General features: G+C 36.1%; 1 protein-coding gene across 8 annotated transcripts in view; it reads right to left on the minus strand.

The window, feature by feature from the left end:
* Positions 1-1,325: 1,325 nt before the first annotated feature.
* ATOSA (atos homolog A) overlaps positions 1,326-20,815 on the minus strand; it is an 81,083-nt gene continuing 61,593 nt past the window's right edge. For 4 of the 8 annotated variants that reach the window (XM_081116730.1, XM_081116731.1, XM_081116729.1 and 1 more), the window contains 6 exons: positions 18,844-18,923; positions 18,053-18,161; positions 14,585-14,743; positions 9,627-9,695; positions 6,950-7,149; positions 1,326-4,132 (listed from right to left, as the gene is read on the minus strand). In XM_081116730.1, the coding sequence (XP_080972856.1) occupies positions 3,979-4,132; positions 6,950-7,149; positions 9,627-9,695; positions 14,585-14,743; positions 18,053-18,161; positions 18,844-18,923 (771 nt within the window). In that variant the 3' untranslated portion in view covers positions 1,326-3,978. The remainder of the gene's footprint in view (positions 4,133-6,949; positions 7,150-9,626; positions 9,696-14,584; positions 14,744-18,052; positions 18,162-18,843; positions 18,924-20,815) is intronic. The other 4 variants (XM_081116728.1, XM_081116727.1, XM_081116725.1 and 1 more) reach the window with 1 other exon arrangement.

The raw sequence follows: 20,815 nt of genomic DNA on the forward strand, positions 1-20,815 counted from the left end.
CTGAAAAAGAGCTATTTCAACAACTTGAGTGTTGGAAGTAGAACCTAGACAGTGAAGGATGACACTTCTCTAGGGATTTAGTGAGATGAGAGACCTTTATATGTACTGGAAAGGTTAGAACAGAAACATGTTGAATGAATTAAAAAGAACAATGAACAGTGGGGTTTGGAAGGGACTTCTGAAACTTTAAACCTTTAAAATTTCATAAAGTATTTGCCACAATGTGTTTCTAAAACGTCCATCAACTACATTTGCATGTCTCCTGGCAGTAAACTAAGTTGAATGGCTTCTGAGTTGCTTTAGGATAAAGCAACTTTATTTAAATCAGTCTTTTTCCCCCTAATTATTAATGGCATTGACTTATTCTATAGCTCACCTATCACACATTACATTATAAACTTTATTGCCAAGAATATTGATGAACAGTATATTTTAATGTCAGGCTGTAATTACTAGTGGAAAAACAATTTTTAAAAAAAGTCAAAATGCCAGGGTAGTAGAGTGGAAAAAATAAGCTTTCACTTAGATTTGAATCTTGGCTCTTCTGCTTACTGTGTGATCTGGGGTGAGTTCAAGCTCCTTTTCTCTCACTGTAGAATATATCCATACTGTCTCTAAAGTATGACTTTAAATATTAAATTGCTTACAGTGCCCGGCACATAGTAGACATCCATGTTCTCTTTCTCTGCCCAGTGTCCAAGTTTAAGGCCTATGTCTCTCACAGATAAGTCAAGATGGAGTAGAATGGGTGACTCCAATAGTCTTAGGGATTGAGAGTGAATTCCTACCGTGATGAAAACCCTACTTCCCACCTAGGCTGAAACTGTGCTTATTCCTAAGTCCAGTAGACCATATGGAGTCATACTCCAAAATTTTAAAAGTAACAATCTCTGTAAAGTGATAGCTAGAAGACAGAGGGACTTTCACATTTAGTTTATATTCATGGGTAGTATGAAAATTTTTGTAATAAATATATATTGCATAAGTTTGTTTTTTAAATGTATCTTTATTGATTTCAGAGAGAGGAAAGGAGAGGGAGAGAGATAGAAACATCAATGATGAGAGTCATTGATCGGCTGCCTCCTGCACGCCCCCTGCTGGGGATCGAGCCCGCAACCCGGGCATGTGCCCTGACTGGGAATCGAACCTCAATTTCCTGGATCCTAGGTGGAGTCTCAACAGCTGAGCCACGCCCGGTGGGGCTATTGCATAAGTTTTTTAAGTGAAATTTGAAAAAGAATCACTGCTTCATTCACAAAACAACTTAGGGAAGAGTGGAGATTCCAAGGATGACATTTTTTGTTTTTTTAAAATATGTTTTTATTGATTTCAGAGAGAGGAAGGGAGAGGAAGAGAGAGGAACATCAATGATGAGAGAGTGCCACTGATAGGCTGCCTCTGGCACACCACCCACCAGGGATGGAGCCTGCAACCCGGGCATGTGCCCTGACCAGAAATCAAAACTCGATCTCCTGGATCATAGATTGATACTCAACCTCTGAGCCAAGCCTGCTGGGCAAGGATGGTTTTGAAGAATAAGTTGTTTCCTTTCTTTAACTCTGTGGCAATGACAGATGGTGGGGGAAATGGCAGGAGGGATCCTTCTGTTGACTGCCTTCCTGCCAGTCCCCATTTTATAACTTGTTAATATTTTTCATTTTCTTCTGATAAGAAATTCTGGAGTTCCTTTTTAAAGACAGTTACTAGTTATGAATCATTTTGTTAGTCTGTAAAACTGCCAAGTGAATCTGAAGTGAGGAAATCTCTATTATCTACCATCAGTAGTAGCACTGTTGATTGTCTGCTGATAGCTTTACCTGCATGCCAACAATCTACTGACATTATACAAAGAGGAGTGATGAAGAGAGTGTGGTAAAATCTCAGCCTATAACCAAAAAAGGGTGGAAAAGAACCATCACGACAGGTATAGTACCAGGGCAAATGAGAGCAGACAAGTGCTGGTGACCACATCTCACTGGGTAAAACAACACGGGCAAAGGAGGCCCTAAGAAATAGAGCAACAAAATGTCAGCATGTTTCCCTTGCCAGGAAGAGCACAAGATGCGCCCAGATGCTTCAATCATCTTTTTGACATTTTCTAAAAAATGCCCAGAAAGGTGAAGAACTATGTACAAGAAAGAATTCTGTAAAGGTTACAATATCATTACTAATTTTTAGATTACTGGAGAGATCAAAGAAGCAATAACTTTAAAAAAATCTGTAAGCATTTTTCTTTTGTTTTAGCTACTTGGTGTTTTCCAAGTTTTATATAAAATTATCAGTATTAACTTTTGTCAAATATATAAGAAATCTAGATATGTGTATCGAAATAACGCAAGAATTAGATCACAGAATTTAAAAAGCAAGTCACATTAACGATACTCTCACCTCATCTTCTCAAACACACAGGGTTAGAGGATTCTTGGAGTCAATCCTATCAGATATCATTACACCTAGGATTATAATTCAAACATTTTGGGTCCCAATCTCATGTTATTTTCACATAGCCTGGTGATTGAGAACAAATCTTTATAAATTTGTCCCACTGCAAACTTTTTTTACTTTTATAAAATACAAATAGCCTTTTCTCTTCTGATATTTTAAAGTAAATTTATAAGAGGCTTCTTGCTGGCCAACCCACAGTCATCACTTGTCCAAATTCTCTTGAATAGTCTAACCATTAGCCAAGTTCCAAAATAAAAACCTTCCCGTCTCCCAAATTGCAGACTGCTCACCTGGTTCTAGACTCCCAGGTCTCTTGGGTCTGGCCTACTTGAGTGGTACCTATTTTCTAACCTGCACTTGCAGCTTTGTCCCAGTATTTGTGCCTTATTGTCTGATCTGCTGTTGCCCACTGTCCCCACACAAACATCTAAAACCACTCTTCTTTCTATGGGGAATGGAGAGAAGGCTTTTGATGCACTCAGCCAAATTTCCTTGCTCGGTGGTTTTCTCAGTTACCAAATGCCTTTCATTGCGACCCTGAATAAGAAAATAAGTTGGGACAAGGCTCAAGACATCTCCCCCTTTCCTCTTGTCAGCTGTAAAGCTAGAATAGAAACTGTCTGATGGCCATCAGAAATGCATTCAATCACATATATGTCTCATCTAAAAATAAAAGCCAAATACGCGTTTCTTTGTTTTTTGCATATATTTACAATATAAATACTAATTTGTTTTCAAAGTACATATTCTTTTAACAATTTGCAAAAGTTATCTAGCATGGGACAGCAATTTCATGTAAAGCCTCTGTAGTAGTGATTAAGGAAAAATAGAACTGTTCTGAGGATAAGGGATCCCAGGGGGATTATGAATGGGCATGATAACTGCACTCGCAAGGGGATGTGAAGCAGCTCAGTCCACATTGCACTGCCAACACAGAATGTCAGAGGACTACCATGTGAGACAGCAACCTGAAAGGGGTGTTTTCAAAACTAAACTTGGGGGATATAAAAAGTACACATGCTTGCATAGTGCGTTAATCTTAAAGAAGCTCAACATTTCATTCTCCTTTTCAGTAACTTAAATGAATAATACTTAAAACACATCACACAAAATTAAAGACTTGTGCATATATTTCAGATTTCAACATTAACGTCAAAAATACATAGTATGATTTTACATAGGATTTGTGCTACATTAGAACACTAGAGACAAACATCACTTGAGTATTAAGTAAAACATTAAATATTAAATAACTGAGAAGTAAAATGTGTAAACACTAATCTAACGGGGGGTTTTGCTATTGCAACATGTCCCATGAAGTGGTTTCAACAGTACAAAAAGGCTTAGGACATGAGTGTTTCCAGTCTACTTGGAATATGTGGATCTCATTCCAGGAATCCTTTAATAAAAACTGGTCCAGGATAACAGGAGAGGATCAGCTCTCCTGGTTGTTAATTTGGTACACTCCGTTCTACGCTAATTTTTACTTTCAAACTTGGGTACTGAGCAAATACTTTAAACTGTCACTCCTTATCAACATCTCGGTGAAAACTGAGGGTTTGTTGGCGATTCAGTGTAAGATTTGAGTTCATACGCAGCACCGCTATCAACTTCCATTGACTTTCTGGAGAACAGGAGCCGTACATCCCTATGGAGGTAGATCTTTCCAGATTTAGAACTCTGGAACCTAAATAAACAGACAAAAAGATGCATCACTTAGGGATTGAGTTTTTAAAACAAAACAAAGCAAAACCCCCAAATAATTGAATTTTAAATGTAGGAAGAATTAGTCTTTGCCACAATATGAAGTTAATAGTAACGTTTTAACAAGATTAACGTAAAGTCTTACATAGCCAAAGCATGTGTTGCTATTTAAGTGCTCTCCCTTGCTACTCCCTAAACACTTTATAAGCTCCTTTTCCTTGTACAATCCCAGAGATGCTCCCTTCTGTAAATGCGGCACATATACTCCTAGCTTTCACCCCTGACACCACATCGCATGCACCTTTCCTCATGACAACTACAGTGTCAAATTTCAGTTCGCATCAGTCATACTAAACTTGGGCTTTGCAGCTCTAGCATCTTCTAGCAACACAGGTTGATCTATTTCACACAACTTGCCCTCCCACAATTTTGAGTACATTAGAATTGATTCCACACTTGAAAAGTCCCCACTGAAAATAATCAAGTTTTGAGGACAATCGTAAGATGAGAAAGGGCTGCTATCATCAGCAGTGGCTACCTAATAAAGCCTAGCCATCAGTAGAAATCATTTAAAAGTTAGCAGTGAAACAAAAATGGTTATCAAAACTGTATATGGAACAGTTTCTATCCCTTGCTAATTAATATTTATAGCACAATGCAGGGAGGACACTAGAATCTTTAATCACATAAACTTATCTGGCAGATAGTCAAACACAGCCTTTAGTGCTAATTTCTCTGGTTTTCCTTTGCATAGCAGAAATATACTCTGGATTTATGGTTTTTATTCCTACAGTAGCTGAATAATCTGGTGGTCAGCTGTATATGTTAAAGTGGATCTCCTTCACTGTCTCACTCTTTTCCTCTCTGTGAAGGTTTTCATCATCTCAACCTGAAGAACATGGGGAGCTTTGGGAACGACGCTGTACTGTGCAAAGAGGTTTCTTTAGAGCATTTAAAGTATCTAATCATTATGTAGGGGTAATAAAAGCTGGGGGTAGCTGATTTTTACTTTGGTAAATGTTGGTTACATATGGCTATGGTTGTTAAAACTTCAAGAGGAATGGTATAGCCCAGCCAGCATGGCTCAGTGGTTGAGTGTCGACCTATGAACCAGGAGGTCACGGTTCAGTTCCCGGTCGGGGCACATGCCCGGGTTGCTGCTTGATCCCCAGCAGGGGGCGTGCAGGAGGCAGCCGATCAATGACTGTCTCTCATCATTGATGACTGTCTCTCATCATTGATGTTTCTCTCTCCCTCTCTTTCCCTCTCTGAAATAAAGACATATATATATATATATCTGTATATTTTAAAAAGAGGAATGGTATAAGATGGAAGTGTAAAGAGAGTTGAATCTTTTCTTAGATTGGGCTGGGAGCTATTCTTACAGTCTACTATTTTATACCATTTCTCTCTTTAAAAGTCTTCCAAGTCTATTTTAGTATGTTTTTCATTCCCACAATTTGTAGATTTCCCATGAGGCTCATGTCAGGTAGTGTCAAGTTGGGTGTAAATACATTGCGCTGGTTCAACATGTCCTTAGGTTACAGAACACCAGGCAGAAGACCCCAAGGTAAGAGTATCAATTAAGCAGTGCTTGGAGGGGGGAGGCAGGCAATTAACTTAACAGACATTTTCAAGTACAGGACTTAAGTGTACAGCTGACTCCTTACACTAAATCACCACAGGCAATCTATTGAAAGATAGTGGACAGTCACCATCAGTAACAGAGTAGAGGGCCTCTGCCTGGGCCCTGGATGAAAGATGCCTCCTCCTGATGACTAGGGCTCTTGAAGTAAGACGTTAAACTAAGATGAATTACTGCCACCGATATGATTGAGGACTTAGTTTGAATGGCATCAGAAAAATATTAAGAATAGAGTTACAGGCAAGAAACTATTGAGCTCTCTCTTAACCAATAGACTTGCTCATTAGTCCTGAGAGCTATACTAGGACTTCGGATCTGAAAACTTTACTCTAGGATGCTGGCAACTTGGACCTCAAGGGCAAACAAGTGCTTTCTCACAACCTACAGCTGTGAGCACGGTAGTAAAACTTAGAGGAAAAGGTATTTCTAATGGAATCACTAGACTAATAGCTCTATGAGAACAGAGATTTTGTTACAATGGTATCCTGGTGCCTAGAAAAATGCCTAACACATATTTGTGGAATGAATGAATGAATGAATGAATGTTAACAACTCCCCTAATACAGCAGCCACTAGCCACATGTGGCTACTGTGCACTTAAAATATGGCTAGTTTAAATTGAATTGTGCCATTAGTGTAAAATACATACTTGATTTTAAGTATTTGGTATAAATAATGAAGAATATAACTATCTCATTCATATTTATAATAAATATTATATTTATTATAATAAATAATATAAAATATCTCACCCATAATATTTATATTGATTATCTATTCAAATGATAACATTTGGATATACTGGGTTAAATAAAATATATTAATCTTTCCTTTCTCTTAATATTTTTTAATGTAGCTACTAGAAAACATATAACTACATATATGGCTCATATTATAATTCTATTAAACATTATTGCTTTGATATAAAATATTTTGCATTATACAGCTATAAATGAAAAACACTCCCAATTCAAGAAGTAATAATGACTACAGGAGGCATGCCATGCGTTTTCTGCATCTTGGCATATCATCAGAGTTTGCAAGTTAAGCAAATTCCAAGGGGCACTGGTCTAGTTAGAGTGACAGTTTTTAAAATAAACCAAAAATTTTAGAGTTCTTCTAAAGTAACATTTTTATCTTCATTTTAAACATTACCTCAGATGTATGAGGTAGCGTAATAACCGTTCTTCCGTATGTCGGATGTTCTCTTTATTAACACTCCTCTTCACGTCTTGTTTAACCGGTACAGAAAAAGTTCTTTGTCGTAGGAATGTCTGATGATTGGCTGGCATATCTCGTAAGTCATATATCACAACAAACATCTTCACCACAGTCTTATTGGGATTAAATAAGGTCTGAAGAAACAATATAGAAATTATTTTTTAAAAACGGTGATTTGTTGATTTGACTCAAAATGGTTGTGCCAATAAAATAGATTTTTAAATAATAAATTAATGCCAGTGGATATAATTCAGTTTGGGGGACTAGAGTTACTAAAATTTCATAAGTTGATGAGCTGATACTCATTATTTTAAAAAACGGTTCAATTTATATTTTTTATTTAACAGTAATATAAAATCCTAAAGCAAATCAAAATCTTTTAGTCACAAATTTCATATTAATAATAGACAATACATAGGTTTTACTCCTCATTCATATTTTAAGAAATCATTCCACTAGATTAAGCAAAATACATGCTCACTGGATGAAAACATTCCAATTCATTTATTTCAAACATTAGCTTCATTAAAGTGTACATATTTCTCAAAATACAATTTTAATTTTCCTCACATTTTAATAGTGAGTAAACAGAATTTTTAAAAAATAAAAGCTTGGTAAAACTAGGCTTTTCGGTGTTTTGAGTACATACGGTTATTATAAAATTTAAAGAATGTTCTCAAAAAAGAGGCCTTTTTTATTTGAAATGCTTCTAAGTTTAGAAAATACAGTTTATTACTATTAGTTACAAAGTAGGCTAAATAAAACATGTTCTCATTTCAAAAACTGCAGTAACACATTTAAACATCATCATCAATAGCATAAATAGACCAAAATACGTATCCTTGGTAAAGACTAAATTAAATTCAACTGGTACTCTGCTATGACTATTCAAAGGAATATTATTTTTAAAAATACTGATTTATAAACAAAATCCCAGGTTGCTGATCTGACTTTAACCAAATTACCAACACATCAATAGGTAACTTGGTGCCCATGCTTTCTGAAGCTCATCCGTGGCACTGGACATCACTCACTGAATCAAAATGAGAAATATATCAATATTATGATCCAATTTTTAAAAATCTAGTGAGTCTTAAGATTAAGGCTAATACATTCAACAAACTACACAACTAGCAAGCCAGTGTGTTCAATCCACGTTTATATGTAAACTATGTAAGAAATTAAAGACATATATATAAATTTCATATTTAAAACTAACCATTAAAGTTGGCATTCTTCAAATAAGAGGTAAGCGTGCTGTTTTGTGTTTATGCCCCATTACTAAGATAACTAGCTTTCCAGCAACTCACACTTTCACATGCGCTATACTGCCAGAGGCAAGAGAACAGACTACCATTCTTTTAGTTCAAGATTTCCATTCAACATAAAAATTTTACTTTAATATACACTGATTCTTCCTCAACAAAACATATATATGTATATACTGCAATACACACACACATATATATTGCATAGTACTGTTTCAATCCTGTATGATATGCAATAAACAATTGTATAGGCTCCTTTGCTGTACTGGAACAAAGGTGATCAATAAAGGTGGTCTGATGAGCACTGATCACACTGAAGCCAAAGGTCACAAAAAGGCTTGCTGAATTACACCAGATCCTAAGTGAGAGGAACTCACTGGACTTTTTTTTTTTTTTTTAATTTCAGCTTTATCAAAGTATAATTCACAAATATCAGTGACACTCTTTTTAGTCTGTAAAGGCCAACTCTGCAATAGATAGACTTCTGGGCTTTCAAGATTATCCTGGGTCTGACTTGGAGATGAACTGAGTGGCAGAGTGGCCTTGATATCTAAATTACTCTTCTGAGAACCTAAGAGCAAGGATGATGAAGGATTGCTCTGGGCTGGAAGAGTTCTCCTGAACCCAAACTAGATCAACACCTAGACTGAAAGGAAACATGCCTTCTCTGCCCTCACTTCTGTCAGACTGCATTCTGCATAACCACCTCATCAGATCAATGTAGACTCTTTTTTTTTATATATATATATATCTTTATTGATTTCAGAGAGAGGAAAGGAGAGGGAGAGACAGAGATAGAAACATCAGTGATGAGAGTCACTGATCGGCTAGCCCGCAACCCGGGCATGTGCCCTGACTGGGAATCGAACCTCGATCGCCAGGATCCTAGGTCGACGCTCAACCACTGAGCCACGCCCGGCTGGGCTCAATGTAGACTCTTACCCTAGCGATATGTAATTTTGTTTCCTAAGTCTTCCTGCCAAAGCAATTCTAATATTTGGGGTCTCCTTTTGAATCAGTTGATCTCACTCTGGCTTACTGTTTTAAATAGAAGGCACAGGTAATGCTAGGTCTGATTATATTGAAAATAGCTCTATTGAAGTTATGTAAACTGTCATGTACTATGTTTCTACTGCATTCACCTTGCTTAGCTTATTAATGCTTTCCTTTTATGGAGGTCCCCAAATGGTCATTCCTGGGGCAGAGCAGGGAAGCTCCAAACAAAGCTGCAGCCCCACTGTTACTTACCAAGGTTGTTGCAGCAGCAGTAGCAGGAGAAAGGGCTAAGTTCTATATGTATGTGAGAGAATGATTATTGCAATTGTAGGCTATAAAACACATACCACTTGTATTGTTCCTGAAGGAGGTACTCGATAACCCCTTTTACCAAGGGACTCTAAAGTAATCACACCCTTGAAATAAAAGAAGACAAATTGAGTACAAATTGAGGCATACGTATGTAAAAGACTAAAATAATAAATTGTGTAATTACTAAAATTTCAGAATTCTATATGTCTAGGAAAACATTCACATTGCATTAATAGAGATACATTCTATAGTATGAAATAGTGAGAGTCCCACTGGTATGAAAACAATTTACTGTTTTTCTTGGAGGTGTTGCAATACATAATATATAACATCAAATATATAATAAATAACAATATATGAAATAAATAACAATCATATAACACCACGCTGCTTGCAATTTCTATTAAGATATAAGATACAGAAGTAAGAAGTTCCTTAACTAAAAAGGACAAATGGAGATGATGGGATTACTCCCTTGCATCTTGTGGGGGGAGGAAAATGAAGCAAAATAATATACTGATCTTTGGACATATAAAAAGTCAGGAATGTGGAAGGATCTAAGTCTTGGCCAAAAATGCAGTCAATTCTTCAGTCATATAGATTAGAGAAAGGCCAGCATCATCATTATCGCCTGTGAACTTGTTAGAAATGCAGAATTACTGGCTTCTCCCCAGACTCCAAATCAAATCTGCATTTTAACCAGTTTCCCATATGACATCATACGCACATTACCATCTGAGAAGCACTGCTGTGCTATATGACACAGTTTCTTGAGAAGGATGTTCTAATCATTGCAGCAGTCCCCAAATGGGAAAGAAATACAAATTAAAACAAGGGAAGCTGTAACTGAATGTGTGAAAATTCCTGGATAACCAGGATAACCAAATGACAACAGGCGGTGGTTGTGATACTTAACTCTCAGGTAGCTTTGAGAAAAGAACGCTGATTCCATTGTTTTAACTGGGTTAATAGTTTTCTTTTGAGTAGTTAAGTAGAATAATTGCATTGCTCCACATTTCATATCCCATCATTTTATGTTGTATACGTCAAAACATGTCAACCTTATGTAAAAGTAAATATAAAACAGGACTGTCCCATCAGGCAACATCCCTGTGTTTGAAAGGCAGGCCAGGGCAGGGGGTGAGGGGGTCGGTAAGAAAGAATGGACGAAGGTAAAAGGAAAACAGACTCTGACGTGGAAATATCACAACTCCAGTGAATGGCACTTGATATCGGATTGTTAAATTAACATGCTAATATTGGGAAATGTTCATGAAAATGGGCACTGAGAAGAAACATGGTTCTTGACAAATACGATTTATCCCATGGTCATTTATACATGAAAACAATGTATCAACAAATTGCATTCCTAACCAAAACAGCAATGAAGCTTTAAACACTTTCTCTCCTACAATCTGCTCTATCTGAAAAATGCTATGGTATGCACCGCCCCTCTTCTTCCTAGTTCCAGGGGAAAAAAGTAAAATATGTATAAATAATAGCTACCTTTATAATCACATTGCTACAGGCAATGCATTACTGTTCTTCCTTGCTACCCTCCCCTAAACAAATAAAGGAAAACTGGTAACTCAGAAACTACTATCAAGCCTATATTTATTTTCTTTAATACATAGAATTATAATAGTTTTCAGAACATGACAATAGTAACTAAATAAATTTATGAAGAACAAATATAGGTGTTTTATTTTTTGAGAGTATGTTTATTAAAGCTGGAGGACAGTGAAACAAGGAAGGCTTAGGACAGAAGAAGGGGGGAGACAGACTCAGGGGGTTAGCCCGGGACAAGCTGACACTGCCCATTGGTCCCCTGGTTGCAAGTCTCGTAGGAACCCTTAGAGTTTAGGAGATGCATGCCTGAGAGGGAAGAAGAGGGGGAAGGGAAAGGTGCGGGCAAGCTCCCGGGAGGGGAAGCATGCCAAGAATATATATATTTTTTTAACCTTCAAGTTTAAGGCGACACTTTACAACTTCTTAAGATTTTCTATTGATTTTTAAAAAGAGAAGAAGGGAGAGGGAGAAAGAGCGAGAAACATTGATGTGAGAGTGAAACACTGATCAGCTGCCTCCGGTACACCCCCCACTGGGTATCGAGCCTGAAACCTGGGCATGTGCCCTGACCGGGAATCGAACTCGAGACCTTTCAATGCACGGAATGATGCCCAACCAACTGAGCCATACTGGCCAGGGCAACACTTCACAATTTCTAAGCAATGTAAGACCTGTATGTCATTGGCAAATAAGGAATTAGAAAGGAATGGAGAAATTATTTGGAATTCTATTATTATTACTAAAGTTGTTGTTGCTTAATATTTTAATTGGTTGGCATATCAATATTTCTATGTAGAAAAAGTTACTGTACTTCTGGCATTTTAGGATGGAATAGAAAGGTTAAGATAAATGAATTGGGTCAAATCTTATATAAAAACTTATTCTCAAATTATTGTTTAATAGAGACTATACAGAGCTAAGTAAAACAAAGAATTTTATCTTAATTTGGTTACTTAATATGATGATAATATAAGTTATACCACAAATTTGCTACTGACCTTTCTGCTTGGTTCCACCATGTAATAGTTTCTAAACTGTGAAGTTGTCATATTATATAACACCCAAAGAACATTTTTACCACTGACACCCAAATGGAGAGAGATATTACATAGCTTTAAGTTAATCCTTAAGGAATTATTTAATGAAAAGTCTTGCACCACTTCTACACCACAAAGACAGAATTTTTTTGTGCTAAAAATTTACCTTTCTGAGTCATTTGTGTAATTTGTCATGAGAGGTGCCAAGGTTATTATTAGAGTAACAAATAGTAGTTTGGTGTCTCAGCTCTGCTGACCTGAGATATGGATTATCTTACCAAAATATGATCAGTACTTTGAAAACAGATGGAATTACCAATATATAAATAAAATTCCCTGAAGAAAAAGGTTAATTTTATTAATTTACAGTAGGAATGATCTGTGGTCTAAGATTTGGGCTGCATCATTTGCAAAGGGAACCCATTTCTAATGAGTAAACCTGACTTAGAAAAAAAATTACACAATGGAAAATTTATTGAATATTATCAGAAAAAAGCAAATCAGATATTCTTTAAGAATATACTAACTCAATAACCTGATTTATATGCTTTCCAGTATCTATTCAAAATCTGCAAACATTTGTGTGTATTTTCTGAAGACAGTGACAAAATCCTTTATCTCTTTCTTAATCCTTCATTTTTTAGATATCAACCAAGGTCAAAGATTAATGCTGTTTTGCTTTTTTAAAGCATAGTTCAAATGACCTCTTGTTCATGAATTTCATTTGAAGACATTTGAGCTGATTTTTAGTCAAGTCACTGTTTTATCTTATTTCTCAGCCATCCTCACAGTTATCGGGACTCTGTATACAATCACAGATTACAGTATTTTAGACCTTATTTTTCAATTCTCTATCACTGTACCAGTAGAATATGTGAAGCCGGTAAGACTTCTTGAATGTCCTGGTAAAGCAAGATGGACATCTTCACAGTTATACTCTAATATTGTAAGCATTCCAGTATGATACACTTTTATCCTGATATTGAACTTATCTCAATGGTACTTTCCATTATATTAATTAGCAGTTATTTTTTCAAAATTACACTGTAAAAGTAGATACTCTTTTTATGGTAAATGGATAACAGGTGGCTTATGTGATAATGGGCAGGTTTGTAAAGGAGCGGGCCTTGTTTTTCATAGTAACCAATGTTGTGCATCAGTATGATTATGATCCACAAGTGTAAATATTATTGGGAAAATAAAGCTTTGAATAAATGAGCAGACACAAGTTTGCTTTTTCTATCAAAGTATGAAATGCTGATCAGTAACTTGACTGTAATTTTCACCCTTAGAATGGAGAAAGGCTTCCTTGAAAAATCTGGGCCAATGATAAGTAGGCTATATTTAGGTCTCTAAAAAAAGTAAAACTTCTTTTCCTTTGTTGTTTCTCAATTATGTAGAATTCCCTTCTCACAACTTTTATTAATAACAAAAGACACTGTTATTAATGTTCTTGAAAATCTAAAAGACGGGGGAGAGGAAGCAATTGAGCCAGGTGGGAGCTAGGACATTCAAATAACAAGACCAGAGCTGTATATTTCTATGCCTATAGCAATATATATTTCTCAAAGTAAGACCAAACATGAAATCCCAGCTCTGGCTCCATTTTATACAGTCTCTGTAAAAGCTTATAGACTTGCATTGCTAGCCACTTCTTCCTCTCTGTGTTTTCGGAAAAGGCTGATACTAATCACACTCCAGGACTCAGGAGCATTTTTGCAGTTGAAAGCTTATTTTATGCTCAACCCACTGGAATAAGAAATGGGAAAGATGAAATCATAGAACTGGAAGGCTCAAAACTGTGCTCTAATTCCTGTTAGCTACCTTACTCTCCAGTAAAACATTAGCACACAGTCAGAAATAGCTAATATTCTAAAGGACCCTAGGATTACAAGAAAATGGTCCAAACACAAACCAAACAGGAGAACGTGGGTAAAAGGGCCTCACAGAAGCCTTAGGCTACCAAATCTTTACCTAAACTCTGCTGAGATGAGGATCACATGTGAAGGCAACCCTTTGGGAGCACAGTGCACAGTAAGCACTTGAGAATTTGTGTGAACTCAGCAAGATATGGAATTATAATGTCACCAATCAAATTTTTATCTTTTTTGTGTTTTTCAAATCACATAGAAACAGGTAAATTTTCAGCACCACCGTCAAATGCTAAAGAGGATAGCTATTGTTAGAGCTAGCACAGAAAGAAGTTGTGAGGTAACATTTTGTTTGGTTTATTAATTAGTCTCTAGCCAGCCTTCAATTTTCTCTTAGGAAATACTTCATATTATCAAGCACTGCACCAAAGCAGTCCTCAGTCTCTTTAAACTTAAAGACATTTGCCATTAAGTTGGTTGACTGTAGAAGAAAAAGACAATTTAAAAAATACTTGCCATGTATGGAGAGGGAGCGTTATCATCGGAGACACTGTAGAATGACACTTCAACTGGAAGAATCAAGTGTGTGGGGCAGAAAACACCACTTGCCCCTACCTCGGCAGTAAAACCATCAACAATGCCGAGAGGATCTAAACGATAGTTCAAGACGGATTCCTGGAAGATAAAATAACTTTTAAGATATACATTTAAAAAGTTAACACACTGATTCTGTTTTCTACTTCAAGAAATACATTACTATGCCTTATGGCACTAGAAAAATGGTTGCTACCATTGCCATGCCCTCATTTCAGATGTTCATCTGACCTGAAATTAAACCTCCCCCGCCCTTCTTCTACCATCCTATAAAGTTTGGCCTCCTCTCACTGTTCCAACCCATGCTGAACTCTCCTTGAACTTCACCATTAGTTAGGCCTAATTGTTTAATATGTCATTCTTATTTCTGTAAAACAACAAACAACAACACCCCCCAACCAAACTCTACCAGAGCAGGTATAGTATCAAAAATTCTGTTAATCCTCACAGAGCACCCGCCTCTTCCTCTCTCTAAAAAACAAACAAAAAAACCTACAGTACTATAGCACTACCCACACACTAGAATGGCTAAAATAAAAAGACTGGCCATTGAAGTACCATATGATTTCACTTATATGTGGAATCGAAAGAACAAAATAAATGAACAAACAAAATAAACAGACTCATAGATACAGAGAACAGACTGATAGTTGCCAGAGGGAAGGGGAGTTGGGGATGGGTGAAAAAGGTGAAGGGATTGAGAAGCACAAATTGGTAGTTACAAAATAGTCATGGGAATGTTAAGTACAGCATAGGAAATGTAGCCAATAATATTGTAATAACTATGTATGGTGTCAGGCGGGTACTGGAAATACTGAGTGGAACACTTCATAAAGCATATGACTGTCTAACCACTATGCTTACACCTGAAACTAATACAGAATAACATTGAATGTAAACTGTAACTGAAAAATAAAATTAAAGAATATTAAGAGAATTCCATGGAATCCAAATGTAGAATATACAGTTTGGCCTTAAGGAAACTCATTTAAACACAGCTTTGAATGTTTAAAAAAAAAAAAAGACTGACCATTGCAAACATTGGCAAAAATGTGGAGGAACTAGAACTGTCATACACTGTTGGTGGGAATTGGAAATATTATAACTACTTTGGAAAGCAGTTTGGCAGCTTCTGAAAAAGTTAAACATACACCTACTATACTACCCAGACATTCCATTCCTAGGTAGTTACCCAAGCAAAATGAAAACTTATGTCTGCGCAAAAACATGAATATTCATAGCAGCTTTATTTGTAATAGCCTAAAACTGGATTCTAGACCCAAATGTCTAGAATGAGGGGAATCAATAAACAAATTGTGCTATATATCCACATAATAGCAACAACAAAAAATGAACTCTTGATACACAGGACAACATGGGTAACTTCAAAATAATAAAGGTGAGTGAAAGAAACTCCCTGCTCCTCTCGCCCCCCAAAAAGTAAATACTGAATGACTCTACTTAGGTAAAATTTTAGAAAATGCAAGCTATTTTATAGTGAAGAAATTACTGGAGTCTCATGTAGGAAAAAACCCATTTCTACTGGTTGTCAGTATTGTGCTGGACAAAATTGATGGAAGAGATTCACAAGACAGATGAGTAGAACGGATGAAGACAAGGTTTTTGGAGAGAACTTTAATAGAATTTTTTTTTGCTATTGAGTTGTCTGAGGTCTTTATATATTTTGGATATTAACCCCTTATCAGATAGAAAACTCTAAAAGGTAGCAAGAAAAAATAACTAGCCTTAGAAATCAGATAGATAGCCTTCTACGTGGGAGTTACTCTGGGTCAATGAGTTTCTAGACTCCACCTAAGGCCCCACAGATAATGTCAAAACATCCAGATTCCCCTCAAAGCAGGGTAAGGCTTTGCCCTGTTTCATGAAACTAGGCCAATGTGTCAGCTTAGTTATTCAAGTCTATCCTCTCCCCTTTTTAAAACTACCATAGAGAGTCAAATGCACTAAGTAGAATAAATATCTTCAGTGATTTATTGGAGAAAGCATCTGATTCATTATAAATTAAAGAGAACCTATGAGTTGGACAGCCTCAGAACTTCTCTGTGTTTTTCCAGTTAAGTCATGTGAAAATGAACGCATATCTGCACAGAATTGTGTGAAAGGAACAGTGTACTGATCTTTTAACCAACTTCCCTTTCCTATGGTTTTCACATATCGAAGTTCTCTTTTCCCCCTCATAAATGTTCTTGGATATACTGTACAAAGGCTGCAGAGGACCTGACCCTCACAATGGCCTTATGTAATTTTAAATTGATGACAAAGAAGAATAGAGAGATCAACATTTCTGAACTGACACCTTGGACTGTGAGATGCAAAAGAGATTAACTTACCATAAAATGTATTTTCCTTTGTTGCTACTAAAACTTTCAAAGAGCCCAGCCAGGCGTGGCTCAGTGGTTGAACATCGACCTATGATCCAGGAGATCGGGGTTCGATTCCCGGTCAGGGCACATGCCTGGGTTGCGGGCTCGATCCCCAGCAGGGGGCGTGCAGGAAGCAGCTGATCAATGACTCTCATCATTGATGTTTCTATCTTTCTCCCCCTCCCCCTTCCTCACTTTGAAATCAATAAAGATATATATTTTAAATAAATAAAATAAACTTTGAAAGCCTCAATATTAAAAAATTATCTTGAATAAAGCAATACTGTTAATATAGCAAACCACCATAACTCTGATAAAGCTATTTAATTAAAAATACAAATTTTGAGTTATTTTCCCATAAAAATTCACCAATTAAAATCACTTTTAAAATGTCATTAACTGGCACATATTTAAGGTTGTTTTTTATATTAATGACAACTAAAGCTGTAATAATACACTTGGTCCCAAGTAGAAATATCCATACTAAATAAAGCAGCACATGTACCTTTAACCATTTGATTTAAAAACAAAACAAAAAACTCCTTGTTTTGGAATAGATTTAGATCTCCAGGGAAACTGCAAGTAGAGTACAAAGAACTATTTGATTTTAAAAGTCAACCTCCTTGATCATGAAGGGGCTACTATCTGCACACCATCATTCTTCCTGGGTCCCAGAGCCAATTTTACCAGGTAAGAAGGAGAGTCAAGTCTATCCTGCAGCTATAGTAACAGATCCCTTGATCCAACCTGATTGCATCTAAGTCCTCTGTCTCCTCTACAAGGTACCCAATTCTAAGATGTCACTGCTAACAATTCTCCCAACTTCACTTCCCATGATAAGGTAAGGGAAAGGGGAAAGAAAAAGGAAAGAAGGTGATCTCCAGGCTTTGGAAAAATACAACCCATTTATTTATTTATTCCCCTTTCATAAACAAATGACATAAATTATAACCTGGGTATGGCTTAAGAAACTTCAACTCTTAAAATAGCTTTAAAAAAACATTACCTCAAAATTTCCTAGGAGACTAAGACTTGTTATAGGTGGAGCACTAGAACTCAGAAATGGTTTTTCATGAATTTCTGGATGGTCTTCAATGTTTAAACAGGTCCGAGGACTAATAAAAAACAAACAACAAACGGACATATTAACCGCAATATTTTCTAATGTAATTTCATATTAAATTAAATTAAGATGATGGGATTAATTTTACTTAAACTGCCATAATAAAAAATTAATTTAACCAAAATTTAAGATGTGAAATATCTAGTTTAACATTCCTGGTTAAATTTTATAACCATTGTTATAATATTTGATAAAGAATATATATAACATCCTGGAACGTTTCATGGTGGAGTTTATAACATGTCACATAGTGGCATCTACTGGAAATATATAATAATGCAGTCTCCTTTTTCAATCTTTGTTTTTAGTTAAAAATGAGAATACAAAGGCAAAATTATGTGTTTAAAGAATGACAGACAGTATTGTATGTCAACATGGAGCAAAAGCAGAGACTTTTTTGCAAAGGAATGTACGGCAAAAGGGGAGGCGAATGACCAGAAATATACAAACCCACTTCAATGTTAAAACCAATGCTAAAAGTTTATTTCGACAACCATATGTAGTATTAATTTCTCCCTAAGTCAACTATGTGTGTGAAATCACACTGAAAATGATAGCCAATTGGAAAATAAAATCTGTTGAAGTTTTTATCAGAGCTGACATTATTTATTGTAAAAGGTCAGAATTTTGTGTAATACTATTTCAGATACACAAATTAACTTTAAGATAAATACCTTCTAGATGATAAGCTTTTCAGATGTAGTAATGACGAATCCAGATCAAAGCAACCGGAATGTGTCTTTCTTTGAGGAACCTAAGGTCAAAATAATCATTTGTAAAATTTATAAAGACTGTAAATTTTTCTTGAATTGAGAGAATGCTTTTCAAATGAAAGCTAATTGCATCTTAAAAATAATAAACTTTCTCCTGTAACAGCTTACTTAAAATCATGTTCTTTATTACATATTTCCTTTATGTTCTTATTTTATTAACTAGTATGGAAAAAACAGGATTAATAAAAGCACTTTTACTAGGTTTTGATTTTTTTTAAGGAGAGCAGAACCAGTTTTTTTAAAAACCAAATCCTACATGGAATCCCAATATATAATAATATGTTTCTGCTTCATATACTTTTGTATTTGGGGAGTGGAAATAGAAGAATCACAACTTTAAAATAAAAAAAGAAAAAAATTAAAGGGTGATGGGAGCCTGGGGTCCAGCGAGCTGTGCTGCTCTCCCCTCCACCCCCACCCCGCGCATTTCCAAGAAGCCTGGGGCTTCGCAGCCAATAGATTTGAAAAAATACTACACTCTGGAGTTCGAAGTACCATTGTATACCAGATTACATTTAAGACAAACTATCTAGCTCAAGATGCCCTAAAAATGAAGGACCCAAGTGTAAATTACAGGTAAAAATCATATACAACATGCAAGTTAGGCAGATGTTTCTAGAATTAGTATCATGTACAAGTATCTGAGTGATTAGTTTAATTGGTGACTAAGAAAAACCAGATGATACTGAAAGGCTAAACAACCTCAATATTTTTGAGAGCTGTGCAAGTACACCATACAATTTTTTGTAGTCAGCACTTCATGTGAAACTCTCCATCTAAACTCTCATTGTTCATCTCTGGAACAGTCTCTCCTTTACCCCTTCTAATACTGCATTTTCCTTATTCCACTCATCCCTCCTTTTAGAATTTCTACTAGACTTACACTGAGCATCTCATTTTACCTTCCACAGCCCTTCCATAGCTCACCATCTCGCTTCCTTTCTGTGCATCATTCTAAGTGCTTTCTTAATATGTCTAATCCATTCACTAAATCTCCATTCAGGTAATTCTAGTCCACTGTTTAATCCATCCGTATGTGTATGCACACACGTGTGTATACTTCAATTATAATATTTTTCACATTTAGAATTTCTATTTGGTTCTCTTTCAAATCCACATGTTCTTTATCTTCCTTTATATCTTGGAATTATTTTAAACAAAATTTTTACTCTCTTTCAGGTTGCTCTGATAATAGGGTTCCTAAATGTGAATTCTCCCATTTCTTGCTCCTGCCAATTCTTTTAAGGTGCTTTGTAATGTCTTTTCTCTGAGATCATCTTCAGCAAGAGTTATTTTCCATGAAAATAAATCCTTGGTGCCATGGGTTATAGACGTGGGATAGTTTCATGTTTCTTCTGCTGGGACTCAATGGATTTCACAGGTTTCAATTTAATTTATGGTTATTTCTTAGCTAGATGTTTGTGAACCTCATAGCACAAATTCAGAACTCCTATCATGTGTGGCTTAGGTTTACGTCAAAATTCTTTTGGGGGCTTATTTTCCCACCTACTATACACCTTCCTCTTGCACCCCTAACTAAATAGGTGAATTTTTACCTCTTCTCTCAGTTCTAGAAGGGCAGTTCACTCATGTTTCTAGTTTTAAGAAGAGTTTGGTTTTTAGGTCCCAGCTATGACTGGAGCAGACTTGCAGCCTTGACTCCTGTCACAGCAGGGGCATTAAACCCTAGCACTATCTTAACTTCAGACATCCTAGAGGGCCATTATTTGCCCAAGTTAGTATTCACAGGTGTACCTCTCTTGCTCTTACGCTACATGATGTATTTACAAGTTGTGTTATGTTTTATCCAGGATTTCTGTGTTTGGGAAGGAGGAGGGGTCTTCTTTTATCAGCTCAGCGCACCATATTGACT

This window comes from Miniopterus schreibersii, assembly GCF_964146895.1.
Source record: "Miniopterus schreibersii genome assembly, chromosome: 1".
Classification (NCBI taxonomy): Eukaryota; Metazoa; Chordata; class Mammalia; order Chiroptera; family Miniopteridae; genus Miniopterus; species Miniopterus schreibersii.